Raw genomic sequence first — 25047 nt, forward strand, 5'->3', positions numbered from 1 at the left:
TTATTTTAATTTACAAAAAAAAAAAAAATAAATAATAAAATAAATATATAAATCTATATACATATATATATATATATATATATATATATATATATGAACAATATAAATTTAATTTGTTCTTATGTACATTATAAATATATTATATATATTAATACACAAACATTCTTTAAATAAGATCACAATATATAAATATACAAAATAAGTTAAATTTTTTATGAGCATATTTATTTATTTTGTTTGTCTAATCATTTGCCTATTTTATTTTATTTTTTTTTTATAAAATTTTATAAACATATTAAAAAAAAAAAAAAAAAAAAAAAGCACTCGCATTTAAGATCATATCAGTTCATATTAATTTGGACTCATTACTATATTTCTTCGTAATTTTTTTGGGGTTTTTCCTCATATAATTATCTCCATTATTTTTATTATTTGATATATATGTCAATTTAGGATTATTCTTATTACTTGAACATATATTTGAATTAAAATCTTGATTATTATTTCTCATGGGATAAAAGTTGACATAATTTTCGTTATAATTATTATAACTATTATTGTAGACATAGTTTTTATTCTGAGAAAAATTATAGCTTTGATTCATATTCATTTGATTGTTTTGTATTCTTTTATATTCATTTTTATTGAAATTATTGTTATATACTTTATTATTTTTATTTTCCATATGTTTATTTTTGGTACCATCTTTATTTTCATCATTTTTTTTATGAAACATTCTACTATTATTATTAGGAACATTTTGTATTATATACTTATTGGAATTTTCATTGTTCTGTTTTTCTATCATTTTGTTATCATAACTATTGTTATTTATCCTGTTATGATTTGATTTGCTCCTAATATGCTCTTTCTCTGTATTTATATTATTTTCATAATGATATTTTTCATTATCTAAATGGACACTGCTTTTTTTAATCACATTGTTGTTACATTTATTATCGTTTTGGGTGTTTGCATTATTGTGAAAGGGTTCTTTTTGTTCTTCATCATCTATGCATTCCTTTTTCTCATTTACGTATTCTTTTTTCACCTGAATATTTTCTTGTTTTTCCTGGGAGTTTTCATTTTTCCCCTGAACATTGTTTTTTTTTCTCTGGATATTTTCATTTTTTTCCTGAATATTTTCATTTTTTTCCTGAATATTTTCATTTTTTTCCTGAATATTTTCATTTTTTTCCTGAACATTATCTTTTTTTTCCTGAATATTTTCATTTTTTTCCTGAACATTATCTTTTTTTTCCTGAATATTTTCATTTTTTTCCTGAACATTATCTTTTTTTTCCTGAATATTTTCATTTTTTTCCTGAATATTGTCTTTTTTTTCCTGAACATTGTCTATTTTTTCCTGAATATTTTCATTTTTCTCCTGACCATCTACATTTTTTTCTTCATTCTTTTCATTTATATTTATTCTTACATTATTTTCCCTATCAGTTTTACTTTTATTACATACAAGAATGTTATTATCATCCCTATGCAAGTTTTGACCAATCACATATTTAAAATTATTTTTGTTAAAATTTCTTTGATTTTCATAAATATTGCTTTCATCATTCCTCTTATGCGTGTGGTAAATATCATCTTTCTTGTTTTGGTTGTCTTCTTGATTAGAATAAATTTTGTTTAAATGTTCTCTTTCATTTGTTGTGAGATTATCCATCTCATCCATTTTATCATTATTTTTGGTTTCGTTATGCGTTTTCATTGTATCATCTGGTACATAACCTTGTTTATAACAAAACGTGTTATTATTCATAGAGGAATCATCATTTCTTTTGTTATATACATTTGATATTTTTTCTTGAAGGTTATTTTTTTTATGTGCAATATTTTGTGGGGAATGATCATTATATGAAACAACATTACAGAGGTCATTCGAAGATTGCAGGTTTTTTTTTTGTTGTGTATTTTTTTTGTATGTTTTAGAATTATTTGCATAACTATTATTAGAACAATTAATATGATTTTTTATATTATTATGATGATAATTCTTGACATATTCATTGTTATAATTTTTGACATATTCATTGTTATAATTTTTGACATATTCATTGTTATAATTTTTGACATATTCATTGTTAAAATTTTTGACATATTCATTGTTAAAATTTTTCATATTATCCATATTATAATTTTTCATATTATCCATATTATAATTTTTCATATTATCCACATTATAATTTTTCATATTATCCACATTATAATTTTTCATATTATCCATATTATAATTTCTTATAGGATCAAAATTATAATTTCTCATATGTTCATAATTATAAGACTTCATATTATCATTAGTAAAATTTTTTATGTTTCCATTAGGATTATTATTAAAATTTTTGGCATTATAATTTTTGGAATGATTGAAAGTTTTGACATTATTATTATTATTATTATTGTTGTTGTTGTAATTCTTTTTTACAATATTTTCATCATTATTTTTTTTTTTATCATTTTTGAAAATATCCGAATTGTTTGTTGGAATATTAATAGAATTGTTAGTAGAAGAAATATCATGATTTTGTAAAGAAACATTATCTGAGTTATCATTTGAAAAATATTGATTATTAATATCGGCATTAAGTAAAGGATGTTTTTTAGCTAATTTCCATGCAATTCTTTTTCCAGATGATATATTACGTAATTCTTTTATATATGGTTTGATTCCTTCAACTAATTTTGTTAATTCAGGTTCTGAAGCAACTGACAATGCTCTTTGAATAACATAATTTCCAAATGGATCTAAAATTATTTGTTTTAATATATCTTTATCTTTTTTCAATATTTCATTTATTATGAGTTTCCTACATTTGTTATTACCTATTATTAGACATTTCTCTACAACATTAGATGAAAATTTCTGAACAGCTAGTTCCTCGATATTTGGTAATAACTTATTGGCTATTTCTAAATTTACTTTCTCATTTCCTAAATTCAGAATATATTGTACAACGTAATTTCCGAATGCATCTTGTACTAAATCCAGGGCATTGTTCGAAATATTTCTGATGAACAGTTCCTATGAACAAAATGTTAAAAATGAGGGATAAAAAAAATAAAATAAAATAAATATGCATAATATATGTATATGAGTATAAATAAATAAATAAATAAATATATATATATAATATGTTTATATATATATATATAATTTATTTATATATATAATATATATTTATATTTATTTTGTTTCATGATATTCTTACATATACACATATTATATTACCTTTTGTGCCTCGTTCGCAGAGTCTATGCATCTCTGAATCACACAACAGCCGTGTCTATGCGTGGATACTTCAACACAGTTATTTAAAATAGCTTCGTATATAAAATCACACTGATGACTCGTTAAGGTAATTAAACATTTCTGAACCACATGGTTTCCATTAATATCTTTTATCAAAGTTATTATTGAATTTTTTAGAGCCTTGGTTGTTTTTTTAATTTGAGAAGGAGTTTTTATCTAAAAGAAAGAAGACAAAAAAATTATTGTATAAAAAAATAATTATGTCTTTCTATAATTTTATATAAAGTACATCTTATATAAAATAAATAAATAAATAAATAAATAAATATATATATATATATATATATATATATATATACATACATTTAATATATATATATATTTATTTATTTATATCCTTTTACGCTGTTACCATTTCGATAAGCTTCTGGACGGTCCTTGTACCATGAACACTTATGGAGGCGTTTATTAACTGGTCTGATGATTTATCAATTATTTTTTCTATTTGCTCAGATGTACATACTTCCATAAGTTTCTGACATAAATAATTACCAAATGGGTCAACCATCAATTCAATTATATGATCAAGTGCTTCATTATATATTTCTTCAATATGTTTTGGATTCTTTTTTTCTAGTATCCTTTGCAAAATCCTACAACCCGTTTGATCCTGTCCACAAGAAAATAAAACAAAATAAAGAAAAATATAATAAAAGGAAACATGTGAGCGTAATTCAATGTACTTACGTATGTAGTTATGCATTTTTTTATGTGTACATTTTTTTATGTATATATTAATTTATTCATTCATATTCACCTTGGCTATTTTGCAAATATTTCCAGTGAACGATATTGGAGATAAATAGTTTTCCTTATTATAGTTATTTTTTTTGTTTTGTACTCCTCGTTTGTTCATATTTACATTGTTATGAGTATTTTCTTGTTCTGCTTTTTTTTTTAATTCTTCGTTGTTCATGTTATCATTCCCTATAAGAATGAAATAAATATAAATATATATGTATATGTATATATATATATATATATATATATATATTTATTTATTTATTTATTTATTTATACATCCGTACAATATATATATATATTTTTTATAATCACCGTGGTAGTAATACAACTGATTTGAGGTGTAGTTCATATTATCCGTGTTATATAAATCAATAGAAGAGACAGGAAATAAAGGATATTCATTTAAATATTGATTACAATAATATGTTTTTGATGCTGATGAATAACAATTTGAATTATATGTATTATAGTATGAAATGTTTTGTTGATAATCTGTACTATTATTTAAATTATTATTATTATTATTATTGTTTGATAAATATCTTTGAATATTGAAATTACTATTTGATACATAATTAAAATAATTAAAGATTTGTGTATTATTATTAGGATTCATATGGGAATTATTATTTATATTATCATTGTTTAGATTAATTAAATTATTTATATCGTTTGCATTATATGGTACTATATTTTTTGAAAGAATATTATTATTATTATTGTTATTGTTATTATTATTATTATTATTATTATTATTATTATTGTTATTATTATTATTATTATTATTATTATTGTTGTTGTTGTTCGTTCCAGTATAAGGAATTATGGTGTTACAATTTAATATTTTATTTTCCGTACTATTATAATTCGATGGAATATTATTAATAGGATATAGATTATGCATATTATCATGATAATATATTTTTGGAGCATACATATTATATTTATTATAATTATAAAACATTTTATGATTGTTATTATTTTCATTGTAAGTATCTATAGAATTATTATTTGTATTACTCGGTATAATATGATTAAAATAAGTATTATCATAATAATGTTTATTATTATTATTACTATTATTATTACTATTATTATTATTACTATTATTATTTATATTACTATGTATATTATTATTTATATTACCATTCATATTATTATTTATATTACCATTCATATTATTATTTATATTACCATTTATATTATTATTTATATTACCATTTATATTATTATTTATATTACCATTTATATTATTATTATTATTATTACTATTTATAACATTTCTATAGTTAAATATCGGATATGTAGGTATAAGACCAGAACAATAATAATTATAATAATCATAAGGAGACAAAATATATGATTCATGGTTATACAACAAATTTGAATTATCATTAAAATTAGGAGAATATGTTGTATTATTATTTAAATTTGGTTGTGTGGTATTATATGTACATTCATTTATTCTATTTATTTCATCGAGATATGTACAATAATTATTATCTTTACTATAATTTAATGTATTCATCATAGGATAATTATATATATATGTCATATTATTATTTAATAAATCTTTATTAATAAAATAGTTATAATTTGGTTTATAGTTACAATTCATATTATTATTTCCTATATTATAATTATTACAATTTTTTTTTAATTCTTTGTCTAATATGTCTATCAAATTATTTTTTTCATTATGTACCATATTTAATTCGTTATACATATTTGTATTATTATAATAGTTATAATAATAATTACTACTAATAATACTATTATTATTATTATTATTATTATAAATATAATTATTATTTATATTTTTTGAACACATCCTTATTTGATTACTTAACATATCTTTGTTATTATTTGTTTGGGTATTCATTTTATTTTTCGTTGAATTCTTCATATTATTACTACATTTATTATCACATTTCATATTTATAATATCATATTTTTTTGTTTTATCTCGTTGTTTGTCTATATAGTTACATTTTTTACCACTACACTCAAAATTATTATTAATTCCCTCAACTATATTATTACAATCAGCATATGTATTATTATCTTCATTCCTTTTATCATAAAAGTTACATATATTATTATCTCCCTTTTCAATATTATTATCTATATTGTCTATATTATCTATTTTGTCATCTCCATTTTTATGTTTGTTATGACTAATATCATCATCATCATTTTTTTGCTTCTTATTATTATAACTTTGGTTATCATCGTTATATATATCTATATTTATATCTACTTTATCCTTTTTCGTATTTTCATCATATGTATATTTGTTATCATTATTCACATATTTGTTATCATTATTCACATATTTGTTATCATTATTCACATATTTGTTCTCATCATTCACATATTTGTTCTCATCATTCACATATTTGTTATCATCATTCACATATTTGTTCTCATCATTCACATATTTGTTATCATCATTTGTGTATTCCCCTTCATCCTTTTTTTTCTTTTCATCTTTTTTTTTCCCTTCATATTTATATTTTTCCTTGTTAGTTTTTGAACTTATATTTAACGCATATTCCTTGCAATTATCATTTTCCTTCCTTTTCGTATTTTCCATTTTGCTACATATAAAATAAAATATGTTATACAAACAAATATACATACATATATATATATATATATATATATATAATATTTATTATTTATTTATTTATGGACACACATACAAATCTTCCAGACTTATATGTATATAAAATTTTCCAAATATTCTTGTTAAATCTTTAATTCCTTTAATATCTTTTTTTTCTTTTTTTTTGTTTAAAAATAAGGAAAGAAAAAAAAAAAAAAAAAAAAAAATTTATTTACAAAAACATTTTTATAAAATATTTTCTTCATATTACGTAGCAAGGTAAAAATATACTGTCTACATGGATAAATATAAAAATATATATATGTATATATATATATTATATATATAGAAAAAATCAGTAATCACAAAAAAAAAAAAAATAAAAAAAAAATAAAGAATGAGGAAAAAATCAAACCTTCAAAAAAATTTATGTAATATAAAAATTGTTATACATACTATATTATTATAAAACAAATATTTTTTTCTTTTCTTTTCTTTTCTTTTTTTTTTTTTTTTTTTTTTGTATGACCAAAATGTATAAAAATAACAAAATAAATATATAGATAAGAATGTTATAACAAAAAAAAAAAATAAAATAAAATAATATAATAATAATAATAATAATAATAATAAATAAAAATAAATAAATATATACATATAAATATATATGTATATAATTTTATATATGCATAATATATATTTATGTATGTATTATTTTCATATTCCATTTACTTATGTTCCATAATTATAAATAATAAAATAAATAAAATTAAATTAATAAATAAATCCTTATATAGAAGATGTACAATGGAAATGCTGGTTTTAATTATATTTCAAATGTGGTTATATTATTACTTGCTTCTTTTCATACCACATATAAATATATATAAAGATATATATAAAGATATATATATATATATATATATATATATATATATATATATACATATTATAATTTCCTTTTTCTTTTTTTTTTTTTTTTAAACATTCATTTAAACCCTTATTATTGAAAAAAAAAGATAAATAGAAAATTAAAATAAAATAAAAACAAATGTAGATATACATATATATAAAGTTTATGTACTTCAAAATAAAAAAATAAAAAAAACTAATACATAAAATAAGTACATAGAAATATTATTATATATATATATATATGTGGATGTACATATATCTCTTATTATTCTTATAAATGATATAATATATTATTATATATATATATATATAATCATATGAATGTTTATTTGTATAAAATATTTCAAGCATTCATTACATATCTTATCCATGTATATAAACTTATTTTCTATATTTCATAAACACATATTGACAAGTAAAATAAAACATAAAGAAAAAAAGAAGAAATCAAATAAATAAAAATATAGAAATGAAGAGAAAGGAAAAGAAAAGAAAAGAAAAAGAAAAGAAAAGGAAAGAAATATATTTAATAGACAATATGAAATAATTTTCATTTGTCTTCTTATTCAAAAAAATAAAAAAAAAATAAAAAATTATTCAAATAAATAATTAAATAAAATGAAACATATTATATTATTATTTATATCTTATATCTGTTTTTTTTTTTTTTTTCCTTTTTTTTTTTTGTTCATATAGTAATTATAAGGAAAAATACATTTTCGTCTTTTGTTTTAAATATCGTAGATATAATGCATTCATTTTATGTTTTAGAAAATATATATATTGATTGAGCTTAAACTAAAAAGAATAAAAATGAAGAATTGCTAATAAGCTCATGTGTATTTAAGTAAAAAAAAAATATATAATACAATACATATAATATATATATATATATATATATATATATATATATGTATATGCAAATTATTAACGTGTTTATATAGATACATTTTTTTTTTTTTTAAAAGTGAAAAAATTATATTAAAAAAAAAAAAGTAAATTTCATAAATATTTAAAAAGATAGGACTTTATATGTCCAATTTTATACATACCAAAACAAGGGAAAAAAAAAAAAAAAAAAAAAAAAAAAACTAAAAAAATTGTATATATATAATAATATATTTTTTTATATTATATCCATTTCTTTTATAATTATTATATTTTTATAAATATAAATAAATAATTAAATATATATATAAATATATCTATATATATAATATATAATATATAATTAATGCAAACAACGACAGTTTTGTTTTTAATGTGGACTCTTATATAAAATAAAATATACATAAAATATTTTCAAATAAAATAATATATATATCTTGTTTTAAAAATTCTTAATTAAAAAACGTAATTATTTAAATATATAATATTTAAAGATTATTTTCGTAATAAATAATTTCTTAATTGGGATATACATTAAAGACAAGAACAAAAAAAAAAAAAAAAAAAAAAAAAAAAAGGGTGATTCTTGAAGATATGAAAAGTTTTATATACACCATAAATGTGTATACATATATTTTTATTTTATATATATATATATATATATTGATAACCTCAAAATTAAACAGGGAAAAAAAAAAAAGGAGTGTATGAAGTTGTATATGGTTAGATAATAACACATATACGATTCGTCATATATATTTAATTAATTTTATTCTCCAAATTTTATTATTATTTATTATTTTATTTTATTTTTTTTTGATTCCCGTGATTTCAACATAGAATGAACAACATCAATATAGCATATATCATTTGAAAAAAAAACAATACATATATATATATATATATATATATATATATATATATATATATCTATATTTGTACATATTACATTCAAGTTAAAAATAAAATGTAGGAGTATATATATATAAAATAACGTTATTATAATCGAAATTATAATAATTAAACATTTTTATATAATTAATATGCGCTTATTATCCTCATAAATATATATATATATATATATATATATGTAAGCACGACATTTACTGATATTTCGTTAATACCCGATTTAGATATATTCTGAATTTTTTAAATGACCAAATTTAATTGTTTTTTTTGTAAAATATTTAACAAGAAAAAAAAAAAAAAAAAAAAAAAAAAAGCTACAAACATCATAAAAGGATAATAATAATAAAAAAGAAAGATTAAAATGTTTAAATAATAATGTATAAAACATATACTTAAAAATAAACATTTATATTTTTATATTAATTGATGTGCACTGAAATATTTGTCCATAGTTAATATGATTATGTACATATATATATTAATTTTTTTCTTCTTAAAATGAAATAAATACAAATTCTGATTATTTCATAAGTGGGCCTATTGTATATCCAAAAAAATATTTAAAATAAAATTAAATGATAAAAGAAAAATATATATATATATATATATATATATATGTGAATACATTTTATCTGTATTGTTACCGTTCCTAAGTAATTTTTGTTTAAATCCTTTATCGTTTAGTAAATCATTTTGTTTATGTGTATCTCTATTTTCGTGTATCTCAATATCGTATGTTACATTTTCCTTTGTGTTATCATTATCTTCGTTCTTTATCTATAATTATTTATGTGTCATATAAAGTTTTAAAAAATATATATTGTTCTCTTGGAATAATTTATAATTTTATTTATACCTTATTTAATGAGTCTAAAAGATCTTCGATTTCTTCTTTTTCTTCTTCATCTTCTATAGTGCTGACCTGTTTAAAGAAAAATGCAAAAAAAAAAAAAAAAAAATCAACAACATACATATATATATATATATATATATATATATATATTTATGGGAATATAAAAACTTTATATTTTTGTATAAATATATTCATTTTTGAACAAATAATTCATAGCAATACCTCCTGAGATTCATTTACTAGATATTTTTTAATATATATATATATATATATTATAATGATAAATTAAAAATAAAAAAAGATATAAATATATATTGATGAATTATATATTTATATAAACTTTTTATGTACTCTTTTCATTTGGGGTGTAAATAGCTGATTCTTTGTCATTCCATAAGGAAGAAGATCTTTGTCTCATTCTTTCTTTCTCTTCAAGTTCGTCTGGATATATAGATACATACACATTATATATATATATATGTTTATATATATATATATTATTAGTTTGGATTTTATTATGATTTATTCTACTTTTTTTTTTTTTTTTTTTTTTTTTAATATGCCATAACCTTCGAGAATACCCATCTAAAATAAAGTAATATGAAATAAATAAATATACAAATTGGCTAGTTGGAATAATATTTTAATTTTTTTTTTTTTTTTTATGTGCAAAAAAAAAAAAAATTCCAATATTAGCTAGTTATATGAGCATTTAAAATATTTTACAAAAAAAAATATATTATATTACTTGTCTTCTAATTTCTTGTCGTAACTCAGACAATAAAAAAACCAAGTCACTTTTAGTGATATGCAATTTTTTTGATGGAACTATTTTTAGGTTAATCTTTGGTAAGGAATCAGTAACGGCATCATTAATTGATCCTTCCTTTTGATTGGAGGTTATTGCATTTGTTATATCTGCAACACTGGATATAATATCACCTAATGGTAATATTTCCGATTGTTCACAATTTGTAGAATAAAACAACATATTCAAGAACAGGAAAAAAAGAACAGCCATTTTATTTCTTTGCACCATTTTAAATACAAACAAATATATATGTATATATATATAAATATATAATGAGACAAATAGGAAAATTAAAAAAGAGGGAATAAAAAATGAAAAGTTTTTTTTTTTTTTTTTTGTTTTAATTAAAAAGATACGTTTATGGACAATAAAGGGGAGACAATTAAAATATTTTAAGGAATTTAATCTAAGAGTCAAAAAGAAAAATAATTAAGGATTAATAAGTAAAAACGCAGTTTTATACATATCATATTGGTTGTTATTTTGATTTTACATAATATATATATATATATATATATAATATATTCAAATGTAGATACATTGAAATCTTCATCAAGTGAATAATTCCATTTTATATAACAAACCTCATGAAATAGTTCCAAATATATATATATATATATATATATATATATATATATATATATAATATATATACAAATTTTTTATTTTTAAAGGTATTTTATTTTTTTAAAGGAAATATAAGAAAATCCTTTAGTTACATATTTTAAAAAGTAAATAATCAGAATATTTCATGCATTAATAAATTATCACATATATAAATAAAATATTAAAATAAAAAGAAAAAATCCAGTTAAACATTATATATAAGTTTAATAAAAAAAGAAAAAAATTCAAAAAGAAAAAAAAATTCTGAAAATTAGTCTATATATATTGCATACATTCATATTGAAAATTCTTAGCTTTTAATTTTGCTTCTTTAATCATCTCAGGAGTAGTTGAATTCATTTTGAAAAATCGATCAGCAGGGGCACAAGTGCCATCTCCAAAGTTTACTTGACTATGCATCATAACTAAATTTATATTTCCTATTTGGGTAGAAAACGGAGTAGTATAGTAATAATAATCAACAGTAGTATTTCCAGTTAATTCTTTAACACATGGATCTGATGTTTTGGTTATTCTATAATAATCATATAACCTGAAAAAGGGAGTATTTGCAATTATATAATATTAATAAAGAGTTGGATTAATAAATAAATACAAGTACATTCATTAATATTTTTTATCTATATATGTTGTAATTTTTTCACTTAATAACTAACCATGAACATTTATCCGTTGTCAAAATTCTAACACCATTTTCAGTTATTCCATTTCTAAAAAATAAGATCATAATTAAATTTTTTATAAAATATATATATATATATATATATATATATATATATGAAGAAACACATTAAAAAAAAAAAAAAAAAATTAATAAAAATTTATGGATATTTATTAAAGGTGATAAAGGTATGTTTATATACATAAAGAAAATTACAATTTTTTATAAATTTTTTAAATTACTTTAAAAAGTTCTTCATTTGTTCAACTGAATATTCTGCATTATAAGACTTAAGAAAATCATTATATTGTTTTTCTTTGTCTTCATTAAAGATACCAGAATTACAAAGTTTTATTTCTTCACTTTGAGATTTTTCAGATCTACTAGAAAGTGATGAGTTATTATTTTTGTCAGATTTGTTCATTATTTCACACATATTATCTTGTGAATGCTCTTTTTTTGTTGTTGTCATTTCTGTTGTAGGATTGGAATTCATTTTTTCTTTAATACTCAATATGATAAAAGTAACACATAAAAAAAAAAAAAATTATAGTATAAAGATAAAAATAAAAGAGAACTTTAATTATTAGTAACTCTACAATTTTGAGAATAAAACAAAATTAATGAAACATTCTTGTTTAAAAAGTACATAAACATATATATATATATATATATATATATATATATATATATATATTTGTTGAGATGAATATATTTTTTATACGTCTTTTAAATTTTTAATTTCAAATTTATATAAAGATAAAATTAAATATTTAAAAATCTTCATCGTTGTTTGTTGTTGTAACAATTATAAAAATATACATTTATATATTATTAAATGAGAAAATTAATAATATTTAAATTCCTGCACGTTCAGGAAAAAAAATGGAAAAATAGCTATTTAAGGGAAAAAAAAAAAAAAAAAAAAAAAGCTATAAAAAAATGAGAGTTATAATTTAGCATGTCTGCATATATACAAATGTAAAATATTAATATAAATTGTAAGATAAGTCATACCTTGTATTGTATGATATTTTCTCATTTATGAGATATTAAAATGTTTCGTTTTTAAATGGAAATCAATAACCAAATTAAAAGACATAAAATAGAAATAAACATATGAACTATAAAAATAAAATGAAAGGAATTGGTCAAACTATTTATTATATATATATATATATATATATATTTATTTATTTATATTGTAGAAAATACTTTGTGGGTTGTTGTTATGTATAGCTATCCTTCATATAGTGTCACTATAAAAATATATAAACCCTTGTTGCACAATTAAAAGGAGACAAAATTTTTCTTAATATATTATAACCATTAAAAAAAAGAAACGTTAATAATAATAATTTTTAATATAATTAAACATATATCTGTATTTCGCGAAAGAAAAAAAAAATTTAATACATGTAAAAATAATTATAATTTTGGGAAATGATATAAGTTAATAACTATACCTTTAATATTTATAAGAGAAAATGTGTGTAGCATAAAATAATATAACATTCGCAATAAGAGAAAAAAAAAAATATATATATATATATATATATATATATATATATTAATAAGAGCTTGGTTTCTTTTTTTTTTTTTTTTTTTTTCTTTTAATATCATATATATATATATATATATATATATATATATATATTCTAACATTTTTATTGATTTAAAAGATTAGTTTCCATGGGAAGGTATAAAAATTTATGAGATTTTATAAAAATAAATATATATGTGATCCGGAAAACTATTATATATAAACATATATTCTATAGAATATTTCTCTTGTTTTTCTTCAAAATAATAAAAAAATATTTATATAATATGTATTATTTATTTTAGGAAAATCTTCGTATACTTATATATAAAAAATATGAAGGAATTTTTTTAAAAACAAGAATGATTTAATATATATTTTTTTCAATTATTATAGAAAAAAAAAATAAAGAAAAATATATCTATAAGTTATGTTAATATATATGTATATATATATATTCCTATTTGTATATAGCATTTTATAGTTTTATAATAAATAAAAGCTCTTTTTTACATATATATGATATATATATATATATTATATTTAAAGTTTTGTTTCTATAAAATTTTATAAATTATGTTTTTTTTTTTTTTCTTTTTGAATAAAATGTGTATTAAAAAAAAAATAACATCAAGAATAAATATTTAGTAAACAAATGTAACATATATATATATATATATATATATATATATATATGTGTGATGAAAGTATTGTGCTAATGCTTGGCATATACTAAAAAAAAATAGCTCTATCATTTCATTTTTGATAGACATAATTTATAAATTTCATATTAAAATGTTACATTTTTTTATGTAACAATATTTTATAGATATATATATAATTTTTTATTTCGTGGAAACAGACATATTTGATGATGAAAAGAAGGTGTTAAAGTGATAAGAAAAAAAAAAAAAAAAAATTATAAGTTCATAAGGTTATAAAAAAACGTACACCAACATTTAGAAATATATTAATATTATAAACTAATGAATGAAAAGGGAAATTTTATGAAAAAAGCATATAAAAATAATAACATACAATTAAGTGAAAATCAAATAAATCAGAGGATAAAAAATGTAAATTTAACGAAGCGTTTAATATGTTATGAGAGATATTTAAAAGCAATACCAAAAATTGAAAGGAGAAATGATTTAAAAAATAGCTGGCATCCTGAAACCCCTCGATATAATAAACAAATAAGTTTATCCCAGTGGAATAAGGAGTTAAAAAAATGGAGAAAACAAATACATGCATGGGGAAATATATCAGAAGAAGATCATAGGTATATTTGTAAATTATCTTATACTGATAAATATAAATATTTATGTAATTTAAAAATGCCTGAATTAAGTAATCTAGAAATTAAAAATATGAAAAAAGAGAATGAAGAAATATCACACGACATATTAAAACATATTTTATTAATTCAAAATAAACATAATAATCCCTTTGATGAAAATGATAAAATAATGTATCAACCTATATTTTTTCTGCCCGAAAATTTTAGCGGTACTGTTGTACATAATGAATTTGTTATAATAAAAGAACAAAACATGGAAAAATATTTAACCTTACTTAAAGATAAATACAAAGATAAATATAATTATTGCTTTAAAAAATATTATGAATTATATCTTCTAAACAAGGACAGTGATAACAAAAATGTTGAGAATTCCAAAAATACTATTCCAAAAAATGGAAAAAATCATATTGTTATATATTTAGGAAAGGAAACAAAACCTTTAAATTATAAAAATAAAGAAGCTCAATATGAACAAAAAGAAAAAATGGAAGCCTATAACTTTTTATGTGGTTCTACGAAGAAATATGAAAATCATAATAAAATGAATAAAAGGAAGAAATTTTAAAAAGTTAAAAAAAATTTTCTTCTGTTGTATTTTTTATACGTTTTTTCTTAATAAATATAATATTACATAGGTGTGTAATAAAAAAGTTATATAACATATATATATACAATGTAATATATATATATATATATATATATATTGTATATGTTTATTTATACATCTTTTCAATTAAAATTTTTTTTTTTTGTGAATAATATGATATATATATATATATATATATATATATATGTGAGCATAAATTTGCTTGAAGGGATATATAATTTACTTAAAAATACATAATTGAATACTACACGTATTCTTTATAGTAACTTTATAAAAACAATATATATAAAAGAAGTGATTTTTGCACTTTTATAAATAATATATAAATTGATGTATTATCATTGTGTTATTTATAGTTATGTTGATTATGTCGTGAGTTCAAGAAATGAAAAACAAATATTTATAATAGAAATAAATAGAGATAATAATATATACTGTTATATATATTATCCATTTTGCACCTTTTTTAAATTATGAAAAAAAACCTTTCACTTTAATAATATACATTTTTTTTCAAAGAAAGAAAAAAAAAAAAAAAAAAAAAAAATATATATATATATATATATAAATAAGTAAAATAAATAAATAAATTTATTATATATATATATATATATATATATATATATTTTTTTTTTTATGTCCCCCAAAAGAATTTGATGTATTTTTTCGCATTTGTATATTTCTGTTTGAGAAAAAATGAATAAATGGAAATAATAAGAAAATGCAATTAAAAATAATTAAAAATTAAAAATTATAAATTATAAATTAAAAATTAAAAATATGTGAAAATAAGAATACGATAATATATATATATATATATATATATTTCTATTTATATGTACGTGTGTGTATAATTTTTTGTAAATCTTTTATATAATGATACAGTTATCTAATATATTAAACGGTTTGTGGAGACAATCTATGGTTAGGTGTGCAGATAACAGCGGGGTTATAAAAGCTTGTATTATTGGGATAGGAAAAAATAAATGGGGAACAGGAAAAATAGGAGATCGTATAAGAGTATCCATAAGAGATAAAACTAGTGATTGTAGTACTTCTGAAAAAACACCTAAAGGTATTATTGTTAGAAGAAAAAAAGAAACGAAAAGAAAAGATGGTAGTTATATTAAATTTGATGATAACGCTTTTGTTATGATTTCTAAAAATAAATTAAAAGCCACAAAAATTAAAGGACCAGTAGCAATGGAAACACGTCATAATTGTAGAAACTTGGCTAGGTATATTTTCTAATATATCCAATATATATATATATATATATATATATATATATATATATATATGACACTATAATTTCTTTTTCTTTTTCTTTTTCTTTTTTTTTATAATTTGTCTGAAAAATATATCTTTAAAGAACATAACATAAATATGTATATAATTTTTTATTTTTTTTTTTGTTACATATTATAAAGTATATAAATCATCATCTTAAATTTTTTAAAACATTTTATATATGTATATAATATATATTTATACATTTATTTATAAAAATAAAAAGATTACTTCTATAAAAACTTGTCTTTTTTTATTGAATATTAAAAAAAAAAAAAAAAATTATAAAATTTTTATTTTTAATTTATTTCAAAATATGGGTGCAGTTCTTCATGATATATATAAATACATGTATGTTATAAAAATATAAAAATAAAAATAAAAAAAAAAAATAAATAAAAAAAAAAAAAAAAATACATATATAAATATAAATATATATAAATATAAATATATATAAATATAAATATATATATATATATTTTTTTTTTTTCTTTTCTTTTCTATTTATGTTGTTTTCTTTTTCTTCTTTTTTTTTTTTTTTTTTTTTCTTCGGTTATTATTATTATAATTATCATAATTCTTATATAAATAAAGATTTTTTCTCTTTTTCTTCATCCCATTCTATTATCATATGGTTTCAACAAATATATATTAAATATATACATTTGTAAATTTATTCATCTTTATGTATTTTTTTTTTTTTTTTTTTTAATATTCTCATAAACTAAAAAAAAAAAAGAAAGAAAAAAAAAAAAAACAAAAATAGGATATGAATGGGGAAAACAAAATACCATTTTGTCTTTCTTCCTTTATATGCATATCATAAAGTTTGTCTATTTTGTCTGCATATATATATATATATATTTATTTATATATATTTAATTTTGTTAATAAAAAAAAAAAAAATTACACATTATAGGGTGTACATAATTTTGGTGTTTCTGCGATGGAGATATATATACCAATAATTAAACCTAAAGGAAAGAAAAAAAAAGAAAAAAAAAGAAAAAAAAAGAAAAAAATAAAATAAATAAATAAAATATATGTATCATATTATATATATATATTTAATTCGTTTTATTATTTTTATTTTTGAAAATTACCATATAATGCTAAGGTTTCAGAAAAAACAAGAATCAAAATCATACCAATAAATAATCTATTTTGTTGTGCATTTGCTCTTACACCAGCATCTCCTACTATACCAATAGCTAAACCGGCAGCCTATATAAAAAAAAATATATAAATATATATATATATATATATATATATATATATACAAACATATAAATTGTTATAAAACACTAAATAAAAAATTTATGAATTATATAAAGCAAAAGGAGGAAAACTTAGTCTTCTTTTCTTTTTCTTTCTCTTTTTTATAATCTCTATACATACCAATGAACTTAATCCTACTATTAATCCTGAGGATAAATGGGCATATCCAGCAAAAGTGGAATAGCCCTCAGCTGGTGTCACTATAAAATGGGATAAAAAAAAAAAAAAAAAAAAAAAATTAAACATAATATATATATATATATATATATTTATATTTATGTTTATATTTATTTATATGTGTATATATGTCTATTAAACGATTTTCTTACTTTTTCCATATATCAAAATGGACATAATAATTCCATAAATACCAAGAACACCAGCCATAACCACAGGCAAAATGGATTTCATAATTAAATCTGGTCTCATTACTCCGACACTGCATACACCTACACCACTCTTAGCAGTACCAAAGGCAGCTCCTAAATCTATAATTAAAAAAAAAAAAAAAAAATATATATATATATATATATATATATATAAATATGTTTACATGAGACAAATTATTTGGAACTTTATAGATAGAGGGAAGAAAAAAAATTCAACATTTACACAAAAATTAAATACAATGTTCATATATATATATATATATATATATATTTATTTATTTATTTATATACTCATAATATCATGAATAAAATACTATATATACATGATCATTAATAAAGCACATTAAGTATAAGAAAAAAAAAAAAAAAAAAAAAAAAAAAACTTACTAGAAAATATTGAGGAAGCTGCAATTCCCATAAATCCAAAAAAAGCTGAATTAGGATCACATTGTCGCATTTTCGGCACAAAAAAAAAAAAAAAAAAAAAAATTAAATAAAAGAATAGTAAAATAAAAATAAAATGAAATTGTTAACTTATAATTACATATATATATTATATATATATATATATATATATTATATATATATATATATATATATTATATGTATATGTGTTTATAATATATACATATATTTATTTTTTATTTATTTATATTATTTTATTTTAAAATTAAAAATTATTTATATATATTTTTTTATTTATTTATATATATATATAATATATTTAAAAAAAAAATGGTGGAAATAATATAAAAATAAATAAATAAAATAAAAACAGGTTTAACTTTACATAAATGGAAATAAATAATTAAATAAAAAAAAAAAAAAAAAAAAAAAAAAAAAAAAAAAAAAAAAAAAAATATATTAAATATATTTATACATATTATTTATATACATATATATGTTTTACTATTATTATACTTATACATACTATTTATTATATTAAACATATTATATATATATATATATAAGTAAATATTAAATATATATTACATATATATTATATATATATATAAATAAAATAATAGTCCTTCGCATGCATTGAGTTATACATATATAATAATATATATTATATATAAATATATATAAATATATATATTATATATATTTATATAATAATGTGAAATTTATATTTTTTAAAAGTCCCCCAAAAAAAAAAAAAAAAAAAAAAATTATATATATTATATAAATTATATATTGATGTTATTATGTATATAATATAATATAATACTTATATTTATATGTTCATATGAAATAAAATTATATTAAAGTTAATAATTTGTATATATATTTTTATTAACTTATAATATCCAAGAAATGAGGAAAATAAAAATTTTGAAATATATATATGTTGAAATATAATAATACATGTGAGAATTATGTATATATATATTTTTTTTTTATTTGTTAATTATTTTGTTTTTATCTTTTATAGTTTATCTCATTTTAGCTGTTATAAAATTATCATAAGTTTTTATAAAATAAAATAGAATGGAGTCTTGAACAAATAATATATAATAAGTTATTTCTTTATTCTTTATTCTTTATTCTTTATTCTTTATTCTTTTTTATGTTTTTTTTTTTTTTTTTTTTTTTTCCCCCTTTCCCTTTTTCTTTTCCCTATCTTCTTTATTTTACTTTTATTATTTTGTATTATAATATACAATGAATTTAAATATAAGTATGAAAGAGAAAAATGTGAGAAATTACAAATTAAATAGGACAGTAAATATAAATAAAATTAAGAAAATAATATTTATGAGGTGTGCCAATTGTGTGAATAAATTACTATATATCATTAAATAAATATAATATATATATATATATATATATATATATATATATATTTTATATAATTGTTTATATAATATATTCATGTGTACATATATTTCGAACATAATTTTTTCTCTCTTTATATATTAAGGAGAAACACCAAAATTCATATTTTCTTTTTCCGTATAAAAAAAAAAAAAGAAAAAAAAGATATCTTCACAATTTAGACTTATATATGAATCTTCTAAGGAAAAAAATAATAAATTTCAATTCCTTTATTTTTTTTTTGTTTATAATTTACAATTCATTGTTCGTATATACCTTTAAATATTTTATCTATAAAATAAAACATTACAACATTTCAGTAGATTTATATATAGATTCATATTTTAATTAATCCATCTTATTATATTTAAAAAAATTGTAAAAAAGAGACATTGTTGTAAAAATGTATTTTATGAAGACATAATTTTTTTCTTTCGTCCATATATTTATATATATAAAGTAAAAAGGGAAAGATGCTATGTTTTATATAATCCACAAAAAAATCTATGAATATAAATATTTTGGTCTGTTCATTTGTTGGTATTAAAATAATATTGTAAAATAATAAATATAATGAAAATTGCTTATCACCACATAAATGGAAACTATGTAAACAAATATATATATATATATATATATATATATATATGTGTATTTTTTTTTTTTTTTTTTTTTTTTTTTTTTTTTTCCCTTCATTAATTCATATTTATGCTAAAGAAATATTACATTAATATTTGTTCAATTTTTATTGTGTAATAAATAAGAAAAAAAAAATGTTATCATATCATATCATATCATATCATATCATATCATATCAAAAATTAATATGAATATGTATTCTATTATTTATACAAATGTATTTATTTTGAAGTGTATATAATGGAAATTTTATATGTATAAGCAATTGCTGACTTTTTTATTTTATTTTTTCCTAGTTGTAAACATATTTTTATAAATTTTATATTTTTTATATATCTGAAGGTTTAAAGAATATGTAAAAGTTGTATATATATATATATATATATATATTATTTATATTTTTAAAAACTTGTTATACCTTTCAAATAAAAAAAAAAAAATGTTAAATAGGCTTGTTTGATATTACACATTTATTCTACCATTTTTATGTAAATATCACATTAAGGGAGGGGTGGAAATTAAATAAGAAAAAGAAATCATTTTATTAAATATAAGATAAAAAAAAAAAAAAAAAAAAAAAAAAAAAAAAAATGAATAAAAATTATTCACTTGGTCAAAAGTGTGTATTTAACAAAAAAGTGGAAAGCTATTTACATTTTGATAATTATATTATAAATAAGAATTTAAATAAATACTTTGTTTTTTATTTACCTTCTTCAGTTATTTGGAGTTCATCAAAAAGGAGTGTATATATAGGGAAAAAGGTTAATGTTGTTTTATTTAATAAAAATGTAGGAATTGTTAAAAATGTAGGAATTGTTAAAAATGTGGGAATTGTTAAAAATGTAGGAATTGTTAAAAATGTGGGAATTGTTAAAAATGTAGGAATTGTTAAAAATGTAGAAAATGTTAAAAATGTAGGAAATGTTAAAAATGTAGGAAATGTTGAAAATGTAAGAAATGTTAAGAATGAAGAATATGGGAGGTTAACATACTTATGGAAAAGATATTATTGTTCCCGTAATATTGTCAAAAAGGGGAAAAATAATTCTTTTGATATGGATAAGAATATGGACGAGATACATGTTAAAGAAAAAATAGGTGATCCTACAAATATATATCTCATAAAAGGTGATATGAGGAAATATTTAAAAAATGGTTTTATTTATAGAAACAATGATGAGGTTAATGAGAACTTGAGGAGTCAACGTTGTGATGATTTAAAAAATAATATGAACGAAAGAAATGATGGTCATACTATAAATCATAGTAACAATTCATTATTTAATAATTATAGCATTGATTATAATACCAATTTGTGTGTGAACAATATTTGTAGTAATGTAAATAATGTAGAGACGTTATTATTATGTGGTTGTGGTGTGGGAAAAAAAAAAAAAAGGTATACTTTTAATAATGATTTTATTGAGAATGATGGGATGTTAAAAAAAGATATGATTATAGATGATATAATTAGTAAAGAAAAATATAAAAATAAAATAAGATTCTTTTGTAAAGTTATATTATTATATTTAAATAATTATCTTGAATTATCAAAACATAAATTAACATTATGGGTTACGTTAAGTAGTACCTTTGGTTATTTTATGTTAGGTGGTTCTTCAATTGTTCATATAAGTTCTTTATTAGTAGGTGTATATTTATGTAGTAGTAGTGCAAATGCATTTAATCAAATTATTGAAAGAAATATAGATAAGTTAATGAAAAGAACCCAAAAAAGACCCTTAGCAAATAATAATCCAAATATGTCAGTTAAACATGCTGAAATATTTGCTATTCTATCAGGATTAAATGGTAGTTTTATTTTATATTTTTTTAATAATCCTTTAACTTCCTTTCTAGGTGTTTTTAATATTTTCTTATATACATGTATATATACACCCCTAAAACGTAAAACACCATATAATACACATGTAGGATCAATTGTAGGATCTATACCAACATTAATGGGATGTACAGCTATTGAACAAAACTTGTTTTTCCCTGAACCTTGGATTTTATTTGTTACACAATTTTTATGGCAATTCCCACATTTCTATTCACTTGCATATTTATATAAAGAAGATTATATAAAAGGGAAATACAAAATGTTTCCTCTTCAAGATACAAATGGTTTATATACAGCCAAATTATGTAAACCATATTTAATTACTTTATCATCTCTTCCTTTTATTCTGTTTTTTTGTGGATATACATCATATATGTATATATTAACATCCATATTACCCAATCTTTTTATTTTTTACAAATTCCAAAAAATTATTCAAAAACCATCAAGAGCAAACATACGTTCCTTTTTTAAGCACTCCCTGTGGCACATTATGTTATTATTAGCCTTAACAACATATCACACACAAATACCAGACAAAAACAAAAATAACGACACCATGCCAGTAAATATAAATTCAAATGAAGAACATAACAAGGGTATTCATGTGCATAAAGACAGCAACACGGAATATAGTATAACAAAATTTAAGAAGAAGCTCATTAAATATTGTATAGTATTTTCTTAATCAAATAGGAATATATGTACCTACCAGTACAAAGGACTATACATAGAAAAATATATATATATATATATATATTATATATATATATTATTTAATTATTTATTATTTAATTTTTTCGTTTGCCTCTCTTTTTCTTATTTCTTAAAATTTTTTTTTTTTTTTTTGTGTGTGTGTGTATTAAGTAAAAAGATAATCAAACATTTGGCTTAACCCACAAATGTATAATTAATAATATTATATATACTTTTGAATATTTGTTTTTTTTTTCTTTTTTTTAATTTCTTTTACAATAAGACTGTTAGAAAAAAGTTATTTTATAACATTTTTAATATATATATATATATATATATATATATATATAAAGAAAAAAAAAAAAAAATAAAGTGAAATATAAAATAAAATATATATATATATATATATATATATATTAAATATTCATATAAATAATAATAAACCTATAAAAAGTGTCAACATTAATAAGCACGTTTTTTTTTATTTTATTATTTTTTTTTTTTAATTCATCAGAAGTATATGATAAAATAATAAAATAATATGATTAGCGCGTTTATTTTTTCTTGGCTCCAGATACTTTGGTTTTTTCGGTACCACGAACCTATAAAAAAAAAAAAAAATAAAATAAAATAAAACAGAACAAAAAAAAACAAAATAAAACAAAAAAAAAAAAAACAAAATATTTGAATAAGGATAGGGATGAGGGTATATGTATGTAAAAATATAAATGAAGAGTATACATATAATCATAAAATATATATATATATATATATATATATATTTATATATATATATATATTCAACAGATTGTTCTTATGATGCGAAGAATAATATGTTCATAATTATATTTCATAAAATATAGCTATTTATATAAATAAAAAAGAAATGAAAAGAGTTAAAAGTTAAAATATACATATATATTATTATAAAAGATGTTACCTTTTTTCTTCTATTTTTCAATTCCTTGGATGCTCTTCTTCCAGCTTTGGTTTCTTTATCTATCAAGCCTTCTCTAACAAGTCTGTATTTTTTTTCAAATTTTTTGACAGCATCAACATTTTTATAAATTAATCCAAATCCTTTAGTTCTTCCTCCACCGAATAATGTTTTAAATCCAAATAACACTATGGTGTTGACATTATTTAATTTATACATTTTTGCTAATCTTTCTTTTACTTCTTTTTTTGCTACAGATCCTTTATTTGGATGTAAAATTTCTAAAGCAAATTGTTTCCTGCGTAATAATGGATTACTCATATATTTCTTTACTCGAATTGTAAATTGATCTGTCAT

At 18.3% G+C, this 25047-nt stretch overlaps 8 protein-coding genes across 8 annotated transcripts; 3 read left to right on the forward strand and 5 right to left on the reverse strand.

Annotated features, from left to right (window-relative positions):
• Positions 1–346: 346 nt before the first annotated feature.
• Positions 347–6710, reverse strand: PF3D7_0518700 (mRNA-binding protein PUF1; the record flags this gene model as incomplete). Its single annotated transcript, XM_001351708.1, has 5 exons — positions 347–3037; positions 3245–3481; positions 3678–3935; positions 4083–4252; positions 4382–6710. 5 exons carry the CDS (start codon positions 6708–6710, stop codon positions 347–349), a joined length of 5685 nt encoding a protein of 1894 aa, XP_001351744.1.
• A 3199-nt stretch (positions 6711–9909) lies between these two features.
• On the reverse strand, positions 9910–11263 carry PF3D7_0518800 (secreted ookinete protein, putative; the record flags this gene model as incomplete). Its single annotated transcript, XM_002808654.1, has 7 exons — positions 9910–9926; positions 10034–10166; positions 10246–10311; positions 10465–10481; positions 10594–10683; positions 10812–10827; positions 10991–11263. The coding sequence occupies 7 exons, from the start codon at positions 11261–11263 to the stop codon at positions 9910–9912; spliced, it is 612 nt and encodes a 203-aa protein (XP_002808700.1).
• Positions 11264–11935: 672 nt separating this feature from the next.
• On the reverse strand, positions 11936–12837 carry PF3D7_0518900 (conserved protein, unknown function; the record flags this gene model as incomplete). The annotated part of the gene is made up of 3 exons (XM_001351711.1): positions 11936–12212; positions 12337–12390; positions 12584–12837. 3 exons carry the CDS (start codon positions 12835–12837, stop codon positions 11936–11938), a joined length of 585 nt encoding a protein of 194 aa, XP_001351747.1.
• A 2033-nt stretch (positions 12838–14870) lies between these two features.
• PF3D7_0519000 (histone RNA hairpin-binding protein, putative) lies at positions 14871–15752 on the forward strand (the record flags this gene model as incomplete). Its single annotated transcript, XM_001351712.1, has 1 exon — positions 14871–15752. The coding sequence occupies one exon, from the start codon at positions 14871–14873 to the stop codon at positions 15750–15752; it is 882 nt and encodes a 293-aa protein (XP_001351748.1).
• A 918-nt stretch (positions 15753–16670) lies between these two features.
• On the forward strand, positions 16671–17045 carry PF3D7_0519100 (50S ribosomal protein L14, mitochondrial, putative; the record flags this gene model as incomplete). The annotated part of the gene is made up of 1 exon (XM_002808655.1): positions 16671–17045. One exon carries the CDS (start codon positions 16671–16673, stop codon positions 17043–17045), a length of 375 nt encoding a protein of 124 aa, XP_002808701.1.
• A 945-nt stretch (positions 17046–17990) lies between these two features.
• Positions 17991–19208, reverse strand: PF3D7_0519200 (V-type proton ATPase 16 kDa proteolipid subunit; the record flags this gene model as incomplete). The annotated part of the gene is made up of 5 exons (XM_001351714.1): positions 17991–18058; positions 18188–18308; positions 18483–18562; positions 18692–18850; positions 19139–19208. 5 exons carry the CDS (start codon positions 19206–19208, stop codon positions 17991–17993), a joined length of 498 nt encoding a protein of 165 aa, XP_001351750.1.
• A 2590-nt stretch (positions 19209–21798) lies between these two features.
• On the forward strand, positions 21799–23745 carry PF3D7_0519300 (protoheme IX farnesyltransferase, putative; the record flags this gene model as incomplete). Its single annotated transcript, XM_001351715.1, has 1 exon — positions 21799–23745. One exon carries the CDS (start codon positions 21799–21801, stop codon positions 23743–23745), a length of 1947 nt encoding a protein of 648 aa, XP_001351751.1.
• Positions 23746–24307: 562 nt separating this feature from the next.
• On the reverse strand, positions 24308–25047 carry PF3D7_0519400 (40S ribosomal protein S24; the record flags this gene model as incomplete). The annotated part of the gene is made up of 2 exons (XM_001351716.1): positions 24308–24355; positions 24694–25047. The coding sequence occupies 2 exons, from the start codon at positions 25045–25047 to the stop codon at positions 24308–24310; spliced, it is 402 nt and encodes a 133-aa protein (XP_001351752.1).

The sequence above is a fragment of the Plasmodium falciparum genome (genome assembly GCF_000002765.6).
Source record: "Plasmodium falciparum 3D7 genome assembly, chromosome: 5".
In the NCBI taxonomy this organism is placed as follows: Eukaryota; Apicomplexa; class Aconoidasida; order Haemosporida; family Plasmodiidae; genus Plasmodium; species Plasmodium falciparum.